General features: G+C 41.6%; 1 protein-coding gene across 2 annotated transcripts in view; it reads right to left on the reverse strand.

The window, feature by feature from the left end:
• Positions 1–4,071: 4,071 nt before the first annotated feature.
• ARL15 (ADP ribosylation factor like GTPase 15) overlaps positions 4,072–22,789 on the reverse strand; it is a 396,543-nt gene continuing 377,825 nt past the window's right edge. The window contains exons 5-6 of one of the 2 annotated variants that reach the window (XM_059417115.1): positions 7,943–8,140; positions 4,072–4,951 (exon numbers count right to left, since the gene is read on the reverse strand). In XM_059417115.1, the coding sequence (XP_059273098.1) occupies positions 7,988–8,140 (153 nt within the window). In that variant the 3' untranslated portion in view covers positions 4,072–4,951; positions 7,943–7,987. Of the gene's footprint in view, positions 4,952–5,392; positions 8,141–22,789 lie in introns of those variants that run through there. The other variant, XM_059417114.1, reaches the window with a different exon arrangement.

The raw sequence follows: 22,789 nt of genomic DNA on the forward strand, positions 1-22,789 counted from the left end.
TTGGTAGTTTGAACCAGAATACAAATAAGGTCCACACTTTGCATTTGTTTGATAGAGCTTTTAAGACTTTTTTGCTAAGTGGGCTCTATGCCCATCTCTGGGCTTGCTCTCACAACCCTAAGATCAAGAGTCACATGCTCCACTGACCGAACCAGCCCAGGAGTTCTGTAGAGTTCTTTAAGACTTTACAATGTATAGGCTTCCTTGCTCTATTTCTTCTTTCCTTCCTGCCATCTAAGAAACCAGCTCTAGGGGCTCCTGAGTGCTGCAGTTAAGTGTCTGACTCTTGGTTGTTGGCTCAGGTAGTGATCTCAGGGTCGTGAGTCAAGCCCTGCGTGGGACTCTGTGCTAGGCATGAAGTTTGCTGGAGATTCTTCTCTCTCTCTCTGTAACCTCCTGCTCGTGCTCTCTATCCAAAATGGAAAAATCTTAAAAAAAAAAAAAAAAAAAAACCAACTCATTTGTCCAGTCGAGTCTCCCATAATCTGGATTTTATATTCTGCATCATCCCGTATCATTTACATATACCTCTATTCTTGTACTTCCTGCAAATCAGTACTTAGAGCCAGAGGCTTGATCAGACTCAGAGTCAATTTTTTTTTTTTTTTGCAAGAAGAATACTTCATAGGTTGTATTTCACACTTTTGTCAGGAAGCATTTGATGCCTGGTTGTTTCTCTCTTTGTGACATTAGCAGATGCTGATGATCATTGCTCAGATCCATTATTTCATTAGGGGCAGAACTTCAAAGTATAAACCACACAACCAGCCTCTGGTATTATGTGACTTTTCATTGGATCCTGCTATTTTACCTAAAAATTAGGAATGACTTGAAATGAACAAACTGAACAGAAGTAGCGAAGTTTACTTCAGTTTATTTTGTGATATTTTATGATCCTACTGGAGCCCAGGCCAGTAAACTGTAGAGGGCTATGTTGTGGTTCTGAGAGACACATCCATTGTGGGGTTTGGGGCTGGTGAGGAGAAGAGTCCAGACTTGAGCTGTTCAGGAAATGAGAATGGCACTGGTATAAATTCTGCAGAAGTGTTCTAAAACCTAAAATGCATTAACTCCTGCTAGAAGAACAACTCCACCCAAGTACTCTCTTGGACTAGATAATGGGCTTAAGAGGGTCTCTCTAAGTTTCCAACCTTCAGTGAGGGTAAAATAAAGCAGCCTCCTGCAACCCCGTTGAAACTCACAGCTCTGACTTGATTAAAACCAAAATCAATCAATCAATCAATCAACCCAGGGGGTTATATAGCTTACAGGTTACTGCCTCTGTCTGGGCATGTGAACTGTGGCATGCCTTTTTACATAGCAGCCTTCACTGTTTGGTGGAATAAATCAAGAGACTGCCACAGAATTAGAATGTTGCTCTTAGAGAATCAAAATTCAACATTTCAAATATAGATCATTTGTTGGATCCACAGACAGAAAGATGAGACCAAACTAATTCCAGAGAAGAAGGAGGTAAATCCCTGTGAATCCAGAGAAGATGGAAAGAACAGCAGGTGACTGACAGAGTTTGATTTTGCACTTTGGAAGCACTTTTGTGTGCTAGACACATGCTTCATTGTTGCCACAGTTAAAAAAAAAAAAAAAAGAAAAAAGAAAAACAAAACCCAAAAAACCCCCAAACACGACCAAATAAAAGGTGCTATCTCCAGAGAGTTCTATTTAGAAAGATGCTAAAAAGAGTGATTAGCCATGTCTGTCTCATTTGTTTAGATTTCTAGTTTTATTAATGGTCTCAAAAGAAACTAAACTGCACTCAAAGACAATCTGAAATTAGGAGGGCTGAAAACCAAGACTTAGGACCAAGAAATAATATTTTAAAATCTAGAGACTCACACTGGAATTTTAACATACCCAAATCCACCCTCACCCCATACCGCAGTACAAAAATTGTCTAGGATCATAGAAAGAATCCAACATAACCAATGTTCCAGGGATTAAAGTCCTACAGAGACAGGGGCCGAGTTTGTCCTATTTACTCTGTGTCCCAAGCATCTAACACAGTGCCTGGTACAGAATAGGTGTCCACAAAAACATGCCAAATTAATGAGGAGATGAAACCCCTTAAAACTATTGAAACCGAAAGTTCCAAATGTGACGTTAAACCTGTAAAAAGGACAACGGTTAAGTTGACTCTTGACAAGCAGTCATCTGAAAATCCTGTCAAGATTGCTTAAGAAAAGCGTTGGGTTGATACACGCCATGTCTAGAAAGTTGTAAAACAACTGGAGAAGGTCCAGAGCCGAGCCTGACTTGCTCCAGATTAGAGAGAATGACAGCCAGACTTACTGTTTGCATTCCTGTCTCTGCCTTTTGCTGAGTAGTTTCCGTTCCAACCAAATCTTCTTATTTTTAATTTACTCTGATATTTATATGTCTACTGACTTAACATCATATCGTACCAGTCTGGGCTTCAAGGTGCCCTTGACATGCATTTTTCTAACTGATCTTCACATACATTATGCACAGACCGGCCAGGAATCTTTCTTCTTGACGTGAGCCTCTCAGGTGAGAATCGTGGCTTCACTTGTCTCCAGAAACAGCTTTCTTCACAGACTCCATTTAGAAACAGCTCCCCTGCCCCCTCCCCACCACCTATGTCTTCTGTAAGCTTGTCCAGACATGGAGTACATCATCAGGCCAGGCCTTCCAGTCATTCCATTGCTTGCAAAGCAATCATTTATAGGCATTTGGTGTTTTGTCTTGACATCTGTTTGATGCTGGAGCTCCAGCCTTTGTCTCAATGAATCACTTGTCAGGAAAGGTTGTGGCATTTTAGGCTGAATTTCACACCTACAAAGAAGGGTTGCCTGGGATGTAAGTGATCTGAGGCTTTTTTGAGACAACCATCTTGTCTACCTCCCACGAGGAAGATCCCATGAGGACACAGCGACATCAGGGAGCTGGGGAGCATGATGCTTATTAAAGGCTTATTTTCATTGTCAGTGTGTGCCCTGTCCCCATGCCCTTAAGCCAGGCTTTCCTCTCTGGGGACAAGCCTGCCAACTGACCTCCATGGTTGGAATGTCACGCCTGGAAAGACCCGTGCTGAAATATCTGGGTAGAATATTCTAAGAGCATCAGAATAAGAGGGAGTGACTTCTAAACGAGAAAAGGGAAAAAAGGAATTAATCATTCTTTGCAGTTTACAGAAGACCCTATCCATAGCTGTTCTCAAGTCGGTGCACGGATGTGGGAATGTCTGCCTCAGCAGCGGGTGACTGGGGGTCACTCTGGGTCCTAAGCCAGGTTGATCTTAGCAAGGCACAAAATCAATGAGTCCCTTTCCTTATTCTCCAAACAGGGTACCAGTGACCTCACAACACTGTACATGGTAAACGAGGTTACTTTAAACCACCAAGCCTGAACTATTTCCTTGTAAAAAGTCATCATTCATACAAAGTATCCCATGACAACTCCCATTAGATCGGAGGACCAGAGGGGAACGTGAAAGGGTGGGGCAAGCCAAGCCCCAGAATACCACAGGTGGCCTTCCTTTTTTTTTTTTTTTTTTTTTAAAGATTTTATTTATTTGTCAGAGAGAGTGAGCGAGAGCAAGCACAGGCAGACAGAGTGGAAGGCAGAGTCAGACGGAGAAGCAGGCTCCCTGCGGAGCAAGGAGCCCGATATGGGACTCGATCCCAGGACACTGGGATCATGACCTGAGCTGAAGGCAGCTGCTTAACCAACTGAGCCACCCAGGCGTCCCAGCACAGGTGGCCTTCCTAAACCTGCATCCAGTGACTAGAGCACGCGGAGAGCAGAGATGGATGGCAGTATGGGAAGACAGTGAAAATCCGATTGAAAAGTCATGCACTTTTTCCTTCACTTCGTTCTGTAAGGAAAGAAGGATGCGAGGCAAGGCCTATGTTGGAGATTCTTCTTGGTGCCTTTAAAACTCTTTGGTTTCACAGAAAGTCACTTCATGAAGAGTCTGTCACAAACAGATGAACCCCCCAGGATGAGAGGTCAGAATTTCTAGCTTCGATGAAACAGTAGGTGGAAGGCCAGTTTTTCGTTTAGGTTTTAATTTAAAGAGAATGGGGAAGGGGAGCAGAAACTGATACCCCATCTGAGGCTTCTGGGTCTCACAGGGGATCCTTTTCATGTTCCTGTATCAGTGTGAGGGGGGTGGGGTAGGGTGCCAAAACACTAGCCCATCAGTCACCTCATGCATCCGAATTGGAAAACATTTAACCCTGAGATGCAAATCATTTAATCATGCTGAGTCAGTGGTGACCACAAGTTGTGAACTCTTGGGAGTCAGGAATTCCTAACACGATGTGATAATGCATTTCACAGCACGGACTTCAGATCTCCAGAATCCGGGGTAGGGTAAAAGCAAGGCAGGGAGTGCATCTATATTCTCCTAAAGTTTCTGCATAACAAAGACAGATCCTCCTTCCCAAATTCAATGAAAATGAGGGCTCCCAAAGGGTAGTTCCCACTCCCCCCATCCCCCTCCACATACTTTCGCTTTTCTGTTTGCACCATTAGGTCAGAAGGTTAATGAAAATGCACTAAAAAATGATAAAGAAGATGAAGCCAGGCATGAATATGAGATTTCCACTTGAGTTTGAATATTCCATCTGGACGTTAGGCAAACCCACTTGCTTCAAAAGTCATACAGTTCTGTCCACGTTTGCCTGGATGGGTCTGAGATGCTGAGGAACTTGATACCTACTAACTGCCTACCTTGGAAATAAAACTAGGAATGCAGCTTGGATCCCAGCTTAGAAGGGAAGGGTTGCGAGCTTTCGGTGTGATCAAACGATGTGTCAGGATAATGCTGCATCTGGGACCAAACAAGAGCTGGGATTTGAATTTTGCATCTTTTTCTGTTTCTTTTTCTTCTTCCATCCATCTATCCCTTTAGTTTTTTTTTTCTCACTTTTTCTCTTTTACAGAATACTCTCCTTCTTTAGAGTTGGACCTGTAAATACACAGCATTTCCTTGAGTCACTTAAAAATCTTTACTTCCTTGGCGTTGATCACCACTGAAGGAGACAGCTCATTGCACCAGTTACTCTTAGAACATTGCTTTTACGGCAGATATTAAAAGATGCTGCTTTGACTGAAAGGTGACATTTTACATTAACATCTCGACTCTGCTCACTCATTCTGAAGGAACAGCTCCAGTGAAAGTAAATTGCTGGTGAGGACAAACCAACTGGAAAAGATACCAGCTCTTTTTTTTTTTTTTTTTGGTCTTTTAAGTTTTCACAATGGCCTTAAAGGAAATGTGAATTAATCATTTGTTTTGACCCAAGAGCAGCAGAACTTATTTTGAAGACTTAAACAGGCAACACAAATGTAAACAGAAATCTGGGACTCCCAAATGCTAAAAAGCTTGAAAGGAGTAAGTCCGAAAACATCAATTCTACTCAGCGTTTATTTTCATTTGAAGATAGGGAAATCATATATAAATCACGGACAATACAAGTTCTTCTTGTCTGGCAATTGTCCACATAAATCTGTTACCCTTTAAGTATAGATACAGATTTTTTTTTTTTTTTTTATAGAAAGACAGGGCAAGATGGCAGTTAATTAGCAACCGATAACTATAAACTACAGTAGGTACAAAGTTTTGTCATATAAATTAATTGCCATTACAAAAAGGCAACTGCTTTAGCTAAGAAGGTACAAAATGGGTAACTTCCATAAATATAACAAGAAACTAAGTGGAGAAATACATAACAGACTGTTTTTCCTACATAATATTTGAATATGCAAACTAAGACACCTGTGGCACTTTACATGGAAGTAGGAAGAGCGGTACACACACACCACCCACCCGCCACCCACCCACACTGGCCCATCCAAGCCCCCTCCCCGCCCCCCACAAGTGGATTTCCAAAACTAGGGTTACAAGGACAGGATGCTGCTCGCTCGGAAGCAGCAAGACTGCGAGCTCCGAACTGCCAGACAAAGAAGGAGCCTTATTGACAGTTGTAAAGCATTAGGCGTCAGACAGAAACTTGTCAAAAACAGCTGTTGTTGGGTACTGATTGATAATGTTTTCATTCTGACGGCTGAGACACTGCAGACAGTCGTGGGTCTGAGAAGAAGCCCATCACTGGCGCACACATGAACACACACACACACAGACAACGGGAAGTCATTTAACAGATGGCCTAGGAGCACTCAGCCACAGTATCTTAAAAAGACAACATTCTCCATTTAATGAACTTGCAGAGAAAGCAATGCCTAAGAATCATTTATTTTTCACAGAAGATGAGCACAGCAAAACAAAAATGCAAGCAGGGACTGTGTAACTGGTCATCGGAATAAAAGTTTTGTGCTGCTCACGGATTACGCAGTGAAAAATATTCAAGGACACTGGAGACAAGATTGAATACGAATCTTTTTGGATCCATTCCATCGGGGGCGGGGGAAGCTTAAAGAAGTGGTCGATGTTTCAAAGGTAATGATTTCATTAAAATCCACCTACAAGATGAAACCACAAAAGCTATATCTGAATGATGTATATCTTCTGGAGAATTACAAGGTATTACATCACCGTGTAATACAGTGCGAGTCTGTGGTATCTGAGAACCAGTCTGTGCTACCTAAAAATTACAAACATGTTTTTATTGCTCAGGTGAAAGGAGCAGTTTTCTAACCTTTGGCCATTTTGTGTTTGAAGCGGTCAAAAATCTACAAAATGTGCCAAAGAGGATTACATCCATAAACTTCAATATCTATAGATTATTCTTGATTTAAAAAAGGTCAAAGGTGCCAAACCTTAGTAAAACTGCACATTAATCTCTACATAATTTTATCATTTAAATTAAATGGAAAAAAAAAAAAAAAAAGAGTTCCAAAGACTGAATCTAGGCCCTAAAATGATTTGCTGCAGCCCCAGCACATTTTTTTTTTAAGGGCACACTGAAACCCCTGAAAATAGAGGTTTATAATAGGAATACTGACAGACCTTTAATTACTCGTCGGAGACAATCAGCGACTCCGTTAAACTCCATTAGCACTTAATGAATGAATATCCAGATGATTTTGTCTTTGTTTTCTTTGTCAAATCCATGCCAGCTTAAACCCTAGCCAGTATAAACTATACTTCATTTGGCTCTTTTTAAAATTTTTATCTATTATTTAAAAAATTATCTTCTCTCTTTCAATCAGACACTTTTAAGATTTTTAGAGAAAGATACCTCTGTCATGTTGCAGCTTGACTTTATGCAGGGGACTCTTTCCATTAAAAAAATATTGGAGGACTCGATGAAATAGTCATCAGTGAGGCACACCCGCATTGTGCCTACATTCTCGCTCGTCTCAAAAGCGGAAAGTTTCTGCTCTTAAGACAGGGGAGTGAGACTTCAGATGGAATCAAGGAAATTCTGGATCTTGTCTTTAAAGTTCTTCCACGTTAATTTTATCTTGGTAGGATATTCCTCTCTGATAAGGTGATTCATTGAAGTTTTTGGTGCTCATTTTTTTCTCATAATCTATGAGGCCCATATACAAAAAAACTCAAGAATAAAATATGATAAAATAAAATGAACACCCCAAGAGATCTTGGAAACAATAGACATAAAATGAGGAGCCCCAGTCGTTTCACGCTCCACCCCCAAACCCAGGGAAAAGGAGTCAAGGTTCTGAGTCTCCCTGAGTCCTTCGTAAGGGATTTGATTTCTGTGAGCCACGAATTCCATCCATTTTAACACAGAGTACAGAAGAGCTGCTTAGAACAACAGAAGGAAGAGACATGCGGCGAAGATAATTAGTGGTAAACAGAGAATAAATTCTCTCTCAGTAGTGTGTACTTGACGTTAATGCCGATGATGATTCACCCGATTTACAGAATATTCACTTTAATAGAGAGATGAGAGTCGGGAGATAACTAGAGGAAAAGAGACACTGAAGCCACAAAAGTCTTGATACCAAAATAAAATTAAAATGAGAAACTAACATGATAGGTTCAAGGCCTTTGGGAACCCGTGTTCTTTGCCAGATTTCACATTCTTACAGCTTCATGGTCTTTCTCTTCTAACAAATTTATCAGTTGAGAGAAGCTGTCTTTCAGTGCCTCCATGTCGTCCAGTGAGCAGGGCTGCAGAATCCAGCGTTTCCCACGTGCAAGGGGTTCAAGTTCAAAATATTTTTTGACCTTAAGGGGGGGAGAAGATAAATATGTTATTAGTTATATCAGGACCTCTCTAAGTCCAGAAGTTTGTGAGTGACGAAATAGGGGGGATTTCAAGGAGAACGCTTATACTGTGATGCCTAGGACTTTCTAGAATTCCATCCACTGCTGCTGTTATAATGTGGGTCCTACGTTGTGACCCAGGACTGTTTTCTTTAGGGGTGAGTGACCTGCTTACAAACCCACACACTTATCTGCATGGGAGGTGACGGAGTATAAGAAAGAATTACGTGCACCGGGGCACCTGGGTGGCTCAGTGGGTTACGCCGCTGCCTTCGGCTCAGGTCCTGGGATGGAGTCCCACATGGGGCTCTCTGCTCAGTGGGGGCCCTGCTTCCCTCTCTCTCTCTGCGCCTGCCTCTCTGTCTACTTGTGATCTCTGTCTGTCAAATAAACAAATAAAATCTTAAAAAAAAAAAAAAGAATTACATGTACCAGCACACAGTGCAGAGTACACTGCAGGCACCAGGAAGATTCAGTTCCATCAAAACCACCAGCAGAGCAGCTTTTGCTACACCCCCTTGCTAACATACTCAATTGGTGGCAAACTACAGTACGTACTGGATCAATTACTCAAAATTATTTTGACTACCAAGTGCATATTTTGACTACCAAATGCATATATGACAAAAACTGGTAGTTTAAATAATCTTTTTTCTCTCTCCCCCTTAAACTTCTAGTATCCATTTTTGAGACCTGGGAAAGCACTTTTTAGGAAAGAGGTTAGAAACTGAGTATGCGTGTGTATATGCATATTTAAACTGTTATACAGATACATATATATACAAAGCACCCTGTTTGTTTCTCCTAGTCCTGAATTTTCAGGGAGGCAAAAATCATGACCTTTAAACTGGTATGTGAGTGGAGAATTTGCTATCTTAAGAACCTGTTTGGTAAATATTCAGTCACAAGTCATTCTTAGCACAGAGGCTAATAGGTTACTGACTAATAGTGTCCAAGATTACCAACTCAAGACCGAGAGGAAACATCAAATTGTGACATCTTCTGGAAGTACTGATGACCTCTCAAAGGGTATGATAAAACACAAAGCTTGCAAAGCTATGGTCCTGCCCACACTCCGTCACATAAGAACTGAACACCGTATGTACAGCCTAGTGAGGTTTTAATAACATAAAATACAGTGAGTAGCAACACCAGAAGAACCACTGTTTGAAGACATTCTTGGTCAACAGATTTCATTAAATCCCATGTGCCAGGGCAAATTCTAAGGTCTTACCTTAGTCAATACTCGAGACCTAGAAAAAAAAAGGGTCTCAACCACATGCCATTCCCAATGTGGTTTCATTTTGTCTCTATCACGGCAAGGACCAGAGTACAGCAGAGGTACATCATCCAAAAGTGGCATTAAAATATGTGTACATTATTTTCATGTGAGCAAGAAGATAGACATAAGAAATACTAAGGCTTTATGCTAGTGTAGGAACCACAATTACGCTAACATTCTAGAGTTCAAGTGTGTCTCCAAAATCCTTCTGTAAATGTCTGCAAATTAGCAATAAATACTACTACTTTAAAAAAAAAGCCTGTGAAAATGGAAGGACGCTCATCAGCTGATTCTGGAAAGTAATGAAAATCTCCTTTCAGATCAGAAAGCGGGTATACAACTTCAGAACAGTGTTTGCCCAAGGTATTTTATAAATCACGTTGTTAAGAGAATTCTCCCTTATGGAAAATGTAAACTCCCTTCTTTTAGTTTCTTTTCTTTAGAGCACTGAAAGCAACCCACTTCCAAGAGAAACTGAAATCTGCTTGTGCAACAACCGGCACTAGACGGGCTCTGCCCCACCAAGGGAGGCCAGCAGCCAGCAGGGGGAGAGCAGAGCTGGCAGGGGGGACAGGTGGGGACTGTGTTTAAGGCCACAGCTTGGCGGAGGAGCTGGCTGCTCTGGAGAGTATAAAATCAGAGATGTCAGGCTCCTTGCTTCTCCCACAAAGTGGGGCTTCAGAATGCACAAACAGAATCTGGTATTTGATCAATAATGCCTCCCACCAAGAGGGGATGGCACGGAACGCCCAAAATCTGGTACATGAAGGAAGTTTTACCCTTGCCCCATTTCACAACCTCACATCATTTTAAGTCTTGCCGATAACAGAAGAGGACTGGTGGCAAGAAATTCAGGAATATTAGGATAAAGAGAAAGACTAACACAGTAAGTGCACGTTACCAACAATACCTTCAAACGGTTGACTTAAAAATTCACAGAATTGATCCTGGTGGCATACTGACAGCTAATTTGAAAACGAAGTTAGATTTAAGCAATCACAGAATAGAACTTGTGATATTTTACAATATGGACCAGACACAGAAAGCCAGGTTTTAAGTACCCATTAGGTTGGTCTCTAGGCAACTGAAAATACAGACTATCGCGTGGACACACTTGGAAGATAATAAAGATGTCTGAAGGTAGTTTCTGAAGTTGTTCCTGCTGAATATGAAACCTGAGGAGGAAATGGAAGGTTCCATTACAGGGTGGTCACCAGATAAAGGAGCCTAATGGTGTTAAGCTGACAACTATGGCTGCGTAACCCGAGATTTTCCGATCTGTAACCTAAGTAGGTATCTCCCTCACCCTGCTATACTCCCCCAACTGTATCCAAATGATTCCACACCATCCTTCATTTATAACATCAACTGTAAAACTAGTCTGGTGTTTCAGTGAGTTTCAAGCACAGTGAGTGACCGGTTGTTGCCAGAACACAGCTTTTCATTACCCAGAGTTTCATGTTTCTAAAAACAAAGCAGGTAATACAAGAGAGGGGACGATGGAGACCTCATGCTCTGACTTGAACTTCTCCCATTGGGTTAACATTTTCATTTGGTTTGCTTTAATATATTTTTATTTACTTATTCGAAAGAGACAGCATGAGTGTGAGAACACACGAGAAACTGTGGGGTCAAGGAAGGAGAGAGAGTGAAATCTCAGGTAGACTCTGCACCTAGTGTGGAGCCCCACGTGGGGCTTGATCCCACAACCCTGAGACCAGACCTGAGACAAAACCAAGAGTCAGATGCCTAACCGACTGTGCCACCCAGGCGTTCCTTCGTTTAGTTTTCTGTCAACTTGAACTTCAAATTTCACCTCCTCTGTATTATTAAGATACAAATTACAGTCACATTTGACTTGTTCACTTTATCTTTTTTTTTTGTCCTTTCATAATGCTGCTGTATAATTTTAAAGAACAAGGCGTTTAAGTTTGACCAACATAAATCACATGTTTTGAATACTTAATCAGCCACTTAAATACTATGCCTCAATGGAAGCTGCAGGGATGAGGAGGAGGGGACTGCTTCTCACTGGCTTCGGGAGACGGCACTTGGGGCAGTGACGTCAGATTCCAGCTGCCTGGCAACCTGTAGTCAGCTGGCTATTTATGGGTTAGCCGCAGAGAGTGGGCATTTGTTAGTGGCCATGTGTCCACCCTAGAGATGGGAAAACAAAGCTGCCGTAAGCAGCCAACTTATTTTAGCTATGCTGTCAGAGCCCTCCTTCATTCACGCCATTGTGGGGTGACGCACATGACTGCATTCTGTTGATTCCCACCACGCACTTACTGTAGAGTCCTAACGGACAACTCGGCTCACGTTTGTAACAGCTGCGAAATTGGGTAGGAGATGTCCTCTATGTTTCTTTGAGAAGAGGAATAATCACCCTTTCCAACTTGCAGGACCTCTAACAAGGTTATGTAATAATACCGACTTCCCTATCTTGCCCTCACTTCACGAGCAAAAATTTCTTTTTAATTCTTGCAAACCCGCTGTGACTACATTTCTGGAAGTCATGTAAATAGTTTCTGAACTGCAATAATAGGTCTTCCGTTTTAAAAGCCTGCAAATCTCATTTTATTTATAACAATAACTGCTTGTTTCTCCTATTTTTGTTATTAGAGCATGTAAGGACTGTGTGCCCAGAGTTGGCTTCATTTTCCTTTAAACACTCTGGGGAGCAGGGGAGAGAACAGTCCAAAAGGGATGACTTAGTGTTTTTATGTGACATCGAATTAAGTTCTAAGCTCAGATACTTATAAACAGTGCTTTGACCCACATGAATGTGTTGTAAGACATTGAAAAGGGGGTTAGTTCTTTACTCCATGGGACTGTGCTGTGCATCTTTCAGGAGGTCACCCCGTGCTCGCTTCGGCAGCACATATACTAAAATCAGGAGGTCACCCCTAGTCCTAGTGAACTCAATGCCATTACCCTGTACCAGTCACAGCAGTAACTAAAAATCCCTCCCCTGTCTCATGTGCAGAATGCCACCTGGGGTGGTACTGTAGGTATTTCTCCACCTGTCTGGGGCAATTTAGCTTGCTTTCTCAGTGGAGATAGAAGCTGGATATCTTTTCTGCACGTTACTTCTCTAGATCCCCACCTACCCACGACACACCTATTCCCTCTGAGGAAAAAAACTAGCCGGTTATAATGGACCTTTCTTAACTTGAGGGTGGTTGTGGTGCATTGTCATAGGGTGAAGATTAGTACGAGAAGCTTTGAACACGTGGGTCCTGAAAGTTCACTCCCTGTAACTTCATTCATTCGACCACCACTTTCTGAACAAGACTGGCGAGTGTGTGAAGGCGGTGTGAGTGTGCCCTGTGCCAGCGCTCCACCGGCTAATGTGTGGGATTCCAATGCTGAGAGCGGAACACTAGAAAACAAAAAACAGAGACAACAGCCGGAAGAGGAGGCTGTCCTCATCATCTGTATTAAAAGATTACAAGCCCCATTGCCCCTGGCTTTTCAGTGACCATAAAAGACAGTTTAATACCGCACAGTTTACTAAAGGCTTTTTCACTCATTTATGGCACCCTGATTATACAACTGGAAGAAAAGCAATGGATTCAAATCGAGAGAGGGAGGAATATTAAAATAATTCAAGTCAAAGTGAAAAAGAAATATCTTGGTAGAAGACTGCCCAGAGAAACTTTCGAAATATAGGCTCATTCCTTCTTCATCTCTGGCACAGGAATCAGAGATTCAGCTCCTTCAATGCAACAGTAATCAGTCAGCAGGTAAGACAAGACAACAGGGATGCTGGGTGAGGAACACAAGCAAAACACAGAAAGCCAGCAAAGAGAGCTGCGGCTGGGGGTCTGGTAGGCAGAGCTCAGGTCAGATGCACAATGCATCTTGCAAGAACCCACGACTCAGTAACCACCTTGAGCCAGTTATGGGTTTCTTGTCATTTTAAGTCCACAGCGTGTCCATCGCATGCCTGTATTTTTCCAACAACTAGATGAATAATGTTTTCTGACATAGGTTCATATGGGTCTTGAACTCTTTGGTAGAACTATGGTCTACATGATACATGTACTCCAGGGCTCCAATTAATAGGCTGTTAAGAGAGCCTCAGCGATGAGTGAAACTTGTAGGATATTGACCGTGACTGTCCGAAAGGGAGCAGAACTTGCCCCATCCTCACCTACTCCTTACTTTCATCATTAGAGGAGATGCCCCGTTATAGTCCCTTATCAAAGTGGGGGAAACATTCGTACTGAAATGCTGGTTGTGAGCCTTCTCTTTCCGCCCCCAGACAAGGACATCAAATTCTAGGAGCCACAAAACTGCTCAGGGTCTGAATTATTTAAGCCATGGAAATCTGCAAGTGCAACAAACCAAGACTTCCTTCTTTCTAGAGAGTCGGGTGCCAAGCACTCACCGGCACGCACAGTATGTACATCTCGCCTGGGAGTATGCCAAGGGCCTTCCAGCCTTGTGGTCTTAACTGCAGAAACTCACGGAGCAGGCTTCGCTTGGTAACCTTCACCAAAGTCAGAGAGAACTTTGCCCACACCGTGGCTCCAGGATGGGGTCTGGAGATAAAGTGGCAGGGCATCATTAAGATTCTTCAGAGTGCATTCTTGGCAGCTTGTTCAAAGAAGTTTAGTCCAGAGAGAGCAGCACCAGCTGTTCCCCTTTTCATTGTGCTGCTTGCAGGATTTTGAAATCCTTAGAAAGGTACTAAATATGTCATTAAAGGCAGAAATAAAGAATATAAGCAAAACCAATTTACCATAGTCCCAAAGATACTACAACACAGAACAGGTATTGTTTACTTTTTACTGTATTAAAAGGGACCAGAAAACAACACCTTGATATTAACCAAGACCACAATATTACTTTGGGAGCGCAGATTTATAATGGATGATTGGTTTCAAGAATATTAGGTGTAACATAAAAGTGTAGTTTCGGTAAGATCGCTTCTTTCTTAAGCAAAGTGCAGCCCACCTGACTTTGGGATAATTAAAAAGCTAGACGAATGCCAGCAGGTTATGACTGGTGACTGAGCCCCACCTTTATTAGAAGTCTTCCTGCCTGATCAGTAATCTCTGAAGTGTGGCGAATGTTATATATTGTGACAATAATTATATAGAAACCCCATCTTCCACTGCACAGGAGAAGTCAGTGTGTTCCAGAAGAGCTAAATAAAATGATCCCACTGCTTTGGTGGTAGGAGCTAGAATCTGAAAAGCATTCCTGTTTTTTTGCTTACTCTGCTAACCTAGAATTACAGAACAGATTACATCTATTTTCTCTTTTTGATATACCTAGAAGGTTTGTTTTATTCACCTATCCAAAAAGCCTGTGAATCAGACAACCACTGTGAGAGGCAGAAATGAGGTATGGATGCTTCCTGTCTTCAAGGAACAATGAAAGATACCCAGGACTCCTGCAGAAGATCTCTTCTACTCTGGGGATTCCACCTGACCCTCCCGAGCCTGGAGTGATTCCCACATGTAGGTCTTTGCTCCAACTTCTGCATCCAAACTAAGGTGTCTCCCTCTACAAGTAGAAAGAATCGGCTTAAAAATATTCATATTTTTAGACCCAGCTGACGTCCTCCTATCATCTCAAGGGGAAGCCTTAATGTAGAAGAAATGTTAAAAGTAGAAGGGACATTAATCACAGTAGCCACTGTTGGTTACCTCCCAGCACCCAGGCAAATAAAGTTTTATTGGAACACAGCCATACTTACTCACGTGTCTATGGCTACTTTCATGCTTCAATCAATGAGACAAAATCTAGAATTACTGTTTAGACCTTTAAAAACAAACAACCAAACAAACAAAATTGCCAATCCCCGGCTAACGCTGTTTGCAGCTTCCCACTTTGTCCAGCAGGGACACAAGCAGTGCCCTGGAGGTGTCTGGGGAGCTAGCCTCTCTTGCTAGACCAGCTCGTCCCCACTCATACTGTAGGGGGCCAGAGAAGTTGGCTTTTCCAACCTCTCCAGGCTCCACTTATAATTTCAGAGGCTCTGGATTGTGGTCTAGCAGGCAGAAGCCATATTTTGACCCCTCTATGTTCAGCCTGGGTTTCTTTTATGTGGAGACTATCTAACAGCAGCGAGAACTAGCCAAGGCACAGGGTCCATGTCCTGTCTGTTTAAAGCTTATGTTGTCCTTAAGGATGGTTCTTAGTGCAGAGCAATACTAGTTATTGTTACTTTGCAGTTTTAAAAAGGAACATACAATTTACTAAATATACTGTGTCTAAAACCCAGTTTTCCCTGAAGCTATTATATTCAATTTAAAAATCTTACCATTCTGTCTATATATCTGGTAAGTTTTAACAACACATTCAGGAAGTTGGATACAGTTTAGGTCCTTTTATAAACTTAGTTTAATTAACCACTTTTAAACATTTCAAAACTCCATTTATAAATTTAACATATTCAATCTTCTTTTTCAGCATTTAGACTGTAATAATCAAAATATCCTCAAGTAGTTAAGAAGTCTTTTCTTCCCTAGCAAGAATTTGTGAGCATTTCTTCAATTAAATTTATAAATTCAATGACTCTCAAGCTCTGGTATTTCTTCTTCTTATTTTTTAAAAAAGATTTATTTATATGAGAGGAGGAGGAGGAGAGAGAGAGAGCGCGAGCATGAGTGCACGTGCACAGGAGTGGGAGGGGCAGAGGGAGAGAATCTTCAAGCAGCCTCCCTGCTGGGCGTGGAGCCCCATACAGGGCTTGATCTCATGACCCACGAGATAAGGACCTGAGCTGAGGTGGAGAGTCAGTTGCTTACTGACTGAGCCACCCGGGTGCCCCCTCCTGCATTTCTATATAGGGAATCATTTCTGAAATAATTTATACATCTTAAATGATAATTACAAAGTGACTCTACCAGGTTGACCTAAATGTAATATATACTTGAAATGAAAGTATTAATATTGTAGATGTTATTTTATCATTTTTATACTATTAATGTTAAATTTTCCAGGTTTAAAAAGACTTTCCCACTAAGGAAACAACTTTTCATCCCAAACAAAAAGAGTTATCATTCCATACGTGGTTCTCACCTCACTGAACTTGAGTTGCTTTTCAAAGAGAGTTTTTAGACTGAAACAGAATTGGAGCCACAGATGTCCAGGGCAAAATTTTTGGGGTCACTCATGGTCAGGTTAGGGTCTTTATAAGAATAGTTGCCACAACAAAAAGAAACTCCTGGCCTTTAAAGGGGATTGTTTGCTCCTGGCTTTAAGTTATCACTACCTATTCCACAGGTCTACTCTCAGAAGCAGACACTCCCTCCTAAGATTCTAAAGAATTTTCTTTACTGTTTGCCTGGATTTCCCATTTCTCTAGCACACACTTTAACATCTTTTCATTTGGCTCTATAGACATGACTTTTCATTTTTTGAGCTATAATTTGCAGACTGTAAAATTCACCCTTCTAAAAATGTACACGTTAGGGATATTTAGTATATTCAGGGACACCTGCAATTATCACGGCTATCGAACTTCAGGACATTTGCACCACTCCAGAAAGAAACTCCCCACCCATTAGCAGCCACACCCCATCTGCCCTTTCCTCCAGCCCTCGGCACTCACTAATTTACTTTCTGTCTCTAAGGATTTGCCTATTCTGGACATTTCATATAAATGGAATTATATAATACATAGCCTTTAGTACCTGGTTTCTCTCACTTAGCATAAAGTTCTGTGTAAGTACTTCTTTTAATGGCCAAGTGATATTCTGCTGTACGGACCTAACACAATTTGTCCACTCATGTTCATCAGTTGCTGGATGTTTGGGCTGTTTCCACTTTTCGGCTATTATGAATTCGGTTGTACAAGCCATGACTGTCTCCTTCAAACAGGCTTTATAAATAATCATTGTATAAGTTAATGAGTTAGAGGATATCAAGACTCAATGGGAATGAAGCATCTTCACAAGCCTGGGGTGAACTCTTTTCATTCAGATTTATGAGGATATCCTCGTTTCACTTGAGGAAATTCAGAGATTTGGATAATTAGCCTTAATTTTTTCATGTGTAAGAGACCTCAGTTCCTGGAAGGCATAGACGATGAAAAAAATTCTTTTGTATTCCCTGATGTACCCAATTCCAGACACAAAGAGGACACTCATTATTTTTAAACAAATGTAAAGAGCTGAAACTATAATGAAAAGGGCAACAAAGTATGTACCGTATTTCATCTCAGATTAAAATGTTAGGAAAGGAAGGAAATTGAACATTGGAGAGTAGTTGCCACTCCTTTTAATTAAGCAGGCCAAGGTTTCATGCAGGAGGTGGGATTTCATGAACAGTTTCAAAACCATAGGTCTAATTGGCTTAAACTCTATTATACATATGCCTACAGGCAGCTGCAATGGATTGTTTTGCAAACAGAAAAGTAAGCAACTCCTCATGGAAAATAGACCCACTCCAGAAATCTCAAGACCCAAAGGACACATATGTTTTGAGCTATTCCTTTAATCTGTGTCCAAACAAAGCATCTAATTCTTATCTCAGAGAATGGAAAGCATTGACATATGTAAAAAAGAGAAGCATCGGCACACTTGTCTTTGCATGCAGGTGCAGGCCTCAGACTTTTCAATAACATCTATAACATAGTCATTAATTACACAGGCAGCCAGGTTTCAACAGCCTATCATTTTCTTTTGCCCTCCTCTCTTTCCCTTCAGTAATCAATTCTATTCCATGCCTTCCAAAGGGCTTTCATTTATGGTACCAATATGTATTGGGTGTTACACTTGATTCTGCACCTTCCACGTCTGCGGTAATACTAGGTTATGATTTACCTTTATTTCAAAAAAGCAAACGTTGTAAGCAGGAAGAGGCTTATCTATGAAAAACTTCTTCCTGGCAATAGAATATGGCTGTTTAAACAGTTCTACCTATATGTACGAGAGCCAGTCAAGTATGTACTAGACAGGAAGGAGAGTTAATGAGTGAAAGCCCCAAACACATCAGAGACAACCAATTAGCTTGTCTGAAACACAGGCTTGTAAAGCTATCAGTAACTTATAAAATGGTCTGCTACACACGAGTAAAATGTTGTTTAAATGGCTTGCTTAACTAGATGCATTCACCATGAAATTGATTCTTTTAAGGTTATCTTTTTAAACTCAATACTCATTAACTGTGCATATGGAAATGGCTGGCTGGGTGGAAGCGTGGGTAGATATCTTGGTACTGTCAAGTTCAGGCTGAAGATATGAATTCCATACTTTTTGAGGTTAGCAGGTATTGGAGAAGAAATCCCATCAATTACCAACAGTTGTATCTGCCTCAGTCACTGAAAAGGATCAACACACTTAGATCATTCCTCCCCTGCCTTGCGAAATGCTTAGCTTGGGGTTGGTAGATGGGCTCCAAGGACCTTCCAGTGTTGAGAACACATGCTTTTGTATTACAGAACAGCACCGGTTTTCACCACAGCCTGTGATTCTGCAAAATGGCATGACAGCAAGAAGACCCAGAGCCTGGTAGTTTTCAAATCCAACATTTGTCTCAACAGTGATTGGCTTTCATCCCCCAAAGACTTACTTTACTAAAACATTTAAGGTAACTTGATGTTAGCTAACACATGAACAACAATCATGATACTATTTCCTATTCTGATTTATCTTTTGTTGTTGTTGTTGTTCTTTTAGAGATAGAGAGAGACCACAAGTAGGCATAGCAGCAGGCAGAAGAAGAGGGAGAAGCAGGCTCTCCGCTGAGCAGGGAGCCCAATGTGGGGCTCGATCCCAGGATTCCGGGATCATGACCTGAGCCGAAGACAGCCACTTAACCAAATGAGCCATCCAGGTGCCCCCTATTCTGAGTTATCTTAAAACACTACTGTATATTTTGGAAAAAAAATTTTTATTTTGGCTGTGTCTCATATTAGCCTTTTTCTGTTACACAAGGCTCCCTGCCACAGATACACTTTAGTAAGTTGCAACCTGATCAGATAATCAGAAGAGCGAGCTTTGATTTTGACGTGACTAACTCTTCTTGCGTGCTCATTCAATGTTGGTACCCTTCATGGAACCACTATGAGCTGGTCAACTCAAGGGAGTCTTTGACTTAACAAAATACTAGGAAAAAAATAACTTGCAACAATGTGTTAAAGCTGGTTAAAAACAACAAAAAAAAAATCTGTTAAAAATAGTTTATATATTCCAGCTTATTTGGCTTTTGTAATGCACTATATGTCCCCTCTCTCAGTCTTGCAGCTGGAAGGTGTGGGGAAGGCAGCAGGGGCCGTAACAAATCAAAATATGAATATATGGAACCCAAATAAACATGTTTAATACTCGCTAGTGGTACTATGGCAGCACTCTGTCCTAACAACGACAACATTTAGATGTTGGGGCGGATTCAAATTCTTGGGCCTTGAACAGGAGACAAATATGGCAAGCCACGCGTTGCTGAGCCGCCAATGGACGGTGCCAATGGCCCTGTCCAGATGCAGAGATATTCAAGGGATGTTCCTGTCAGCAGTTTGTCCTCTGGCTCCAGCAAGGAGCCACCACCATGGAAACACGGGGAGGAAAAGGAAAAACAGCAAGGCGTGGAGGGAAGGGGGTAGGGGGGGAAAGGCAGAAAAAACTGACAGCCACCTCAGTAACACATCTGAGCAAGGGGAACAGGTAACAAATGGCCTTCGGACAAACTGCCATGCTGTTAGTCACAGGGAGAGAATTTCTTTTCCTACTGGCAATCCGGCCAGGAGCCTAATATCCTGGCAACTGAGAAATAATGAGCTTGGAAGAGGCTTGCAGGCAGTCTGAGAAAAGAAAAGCTGAGTGGTAATCCGTCCTGCGGAATTTTAGCCAAAAAACCCCACACAGGACTAGTTGAACTCAGAATAAAGCCCGTGAAAGACAAGTCTGGAGAACATTACAATCAGACATAAAGAGAACACCAGAAATGAAGGTTCCAAAAGCCACTGACTGGATTTAGCACAGCACTGTTAGCGTGGCCTTGCGTCCTAGCTGTCCAACCGGGACTAGTCCGCAGCATTAGTTCTCCGCGGAGGGCAAAGGTGACCATACCCCTCAGGGGACATTTGGCAATGTCTGGAGATATTTCCGGTTGTCAGAGTTGGGGGGCAGGGGGCACAGTGTCTGCCGCAGGTATCTTGTGGGTAATGGTCAGGGATGCTGCCAAACATCCTACAAGGCACAGGATAGCTCCCCCGCGCGCCCCACCCCCAACAAAGAACCGTCTAGCCTGAAAGGTGAATAATGCTGAGGTTGAGAAACTGTTCTGAACTGATCTTTTAAGGCAAAACCAAAGAACAAAGGTCCCCATTAATGCTTCAGTCTATGGTTTATCAGCGTGAACCATCAGGCTCCCTCGCTGAAATCAGGAGATTTAGAAACCGGATTAACAAAGTAGACCAGGAGCTTTGTCAGGGTACAACTATGTCCTCTCTTCTTGCTCAAAGCAGAAATCATTTGTTCTTGGTGGGGATGAATCAAAACATTCAACTGGGCTGAAACAAGTGCACCTGATAAATAGCCACCTTTTCCTCTTTCTACTGTTAACTCTGTATTCATTGTCTCAGACTCTGGGGATACGCAGGTGAACCTAAGTCCCCGTCCTCACGAGCTTACTTGGAAAAGACTGACAGGTTATCAAGTAGGTGTGTCAGTGACTAAATGAAGTCAAATGGAGTAAGCACAGTGAAAAATTAGACGGTACCACGGCACTAATAACATTTGCCATTGAGGTGATCCGAAAGATGGACTGAGGGCATGATGGGAATTAAGTATCAAGGAGTGGCAGGTAAGGACAACTCTTTAGCTGGTTTCAAAACCAAATTTCATACAGTGACAACAAAGTCTCCTTCAATTCACCTCCACTTAGTCACCTAGGCTTCATGACCCGGTTCAAGATAATGATGGACGTTGCCTGCCCTATGAATGCCCAGGACCTGCGGGGACAAGCCCCGGATGAAGCTAGCCGCTCACCTGATGCTCACACCATGGCACCAATCTCTGGCACGTCTGCTCACTCTGCCACAGGCTCTTTCACAATTCTCACTCAGGCAACCACACTTGTTACTACAGCAAGTCATTAAATTAAATATGGCATCAACGGATGAAACAGGAATTGGAGAAGACAATTTCTACTACTATGAAAAACTGAGTGGAATGTGTTCAAAGAACTCAATAAAGGCAAGTCATTAAAACAACTGCTGTCGAATCAGATTTAGGGGAGACAACTATCAAGAACTATCGTGTGAACTGCTTTAATGTCTTTACACACGTCTTTAACTTACCCCCTTATTTTATCTTATAGTGCTATTTTAAAGAAATGGGAACTGAAAATCATGGATGATGCCTGTATTTTGTGCTAAAAATATGACATAGAACTCTGATAAGTGGCCATGTACTCAGAGAAAAGCCACTGGCCCAGTATCAAAAGATTAGCACCATTTTTATGTTTTAAGTTAAATGACTTAAGGTATACATTTATTTTATGTTTTTAATGACAAGACACTAGCCAGCTCTTTCTTCATGAACTGTTCAACTACCAGTTCAGATCAGGTTAGATAAGTGGGCTTCTAACAGTCTCCAATCCCACTTTTTATTCTGCCTGAATCGAAAGCCTTCTCAGGGGGACGTCATTAACACCTACTTCAGTCGGAAGTTGAGAGTGTTACATAAAATCATGTCCACTGTCAGAATCAATACTAGTGTCTATCACCTCAAATCCTGCTGTGAAAGAAAGCAGAGTATAAATAAAGAAAACACTCAAATCCATATTGATACCCACAACCCTGCAGTCTCAGGTAGAGAATATGCACTGTTCACATCATGGTAAAAACTGGATACTTTTTTGTTAAATACCATGTCCTTTAACAAAATAAACATTACATTATTTTGAATGTATTTGTGAAATATTTTCTAAGTAGAACTTATTCCTATTTTCTAGACTCAGGAACACAAACAGAATCATACAATACTTTTCTTAGTGGATGCGCTCAAGTTCTACTTCCCTGCACTTACAGCTCTCAAAGAACACTCTGATTTTACCTTGAAGTTATTATCTGTTTCTTTATACCTTTATCACATATCCATGAGTAAGATGGCAATTCTATCAGAGTACTTAAAAATAAAAATCATATAATGCCAAGACCTGACAAATGATTGCTTGGGCTGTCTATTTTTAACTACAGTGTCAATAATAAAATAAAATGATGTCTGTAAATGGTGTTTACCTCTGTATGCCATAGATTTATATTAGTGAATGAAGTACCCGATACCCTTGTTTTTACCGTTTAACATAAGAGGATCTAGACTTCAAAGCCCTTGAACAGGGTTTGTAAATTTTAGGTGTGAGTTCAT

Source organism: Mustela nigripes, chromosome 12 (genome assembly GCF_022355385.1).
Source record: "Mustela nigripes isolate SB6536 chromosome 12, MUSNIG.SB6536, whole genome shotgun sequence".
NCBI classification, from domain to species: Eukaryota; Metazoa; Chordata; class Mammalia; order Carnivora; family Mustelidae; genus Mustela; species Mustela nigripes.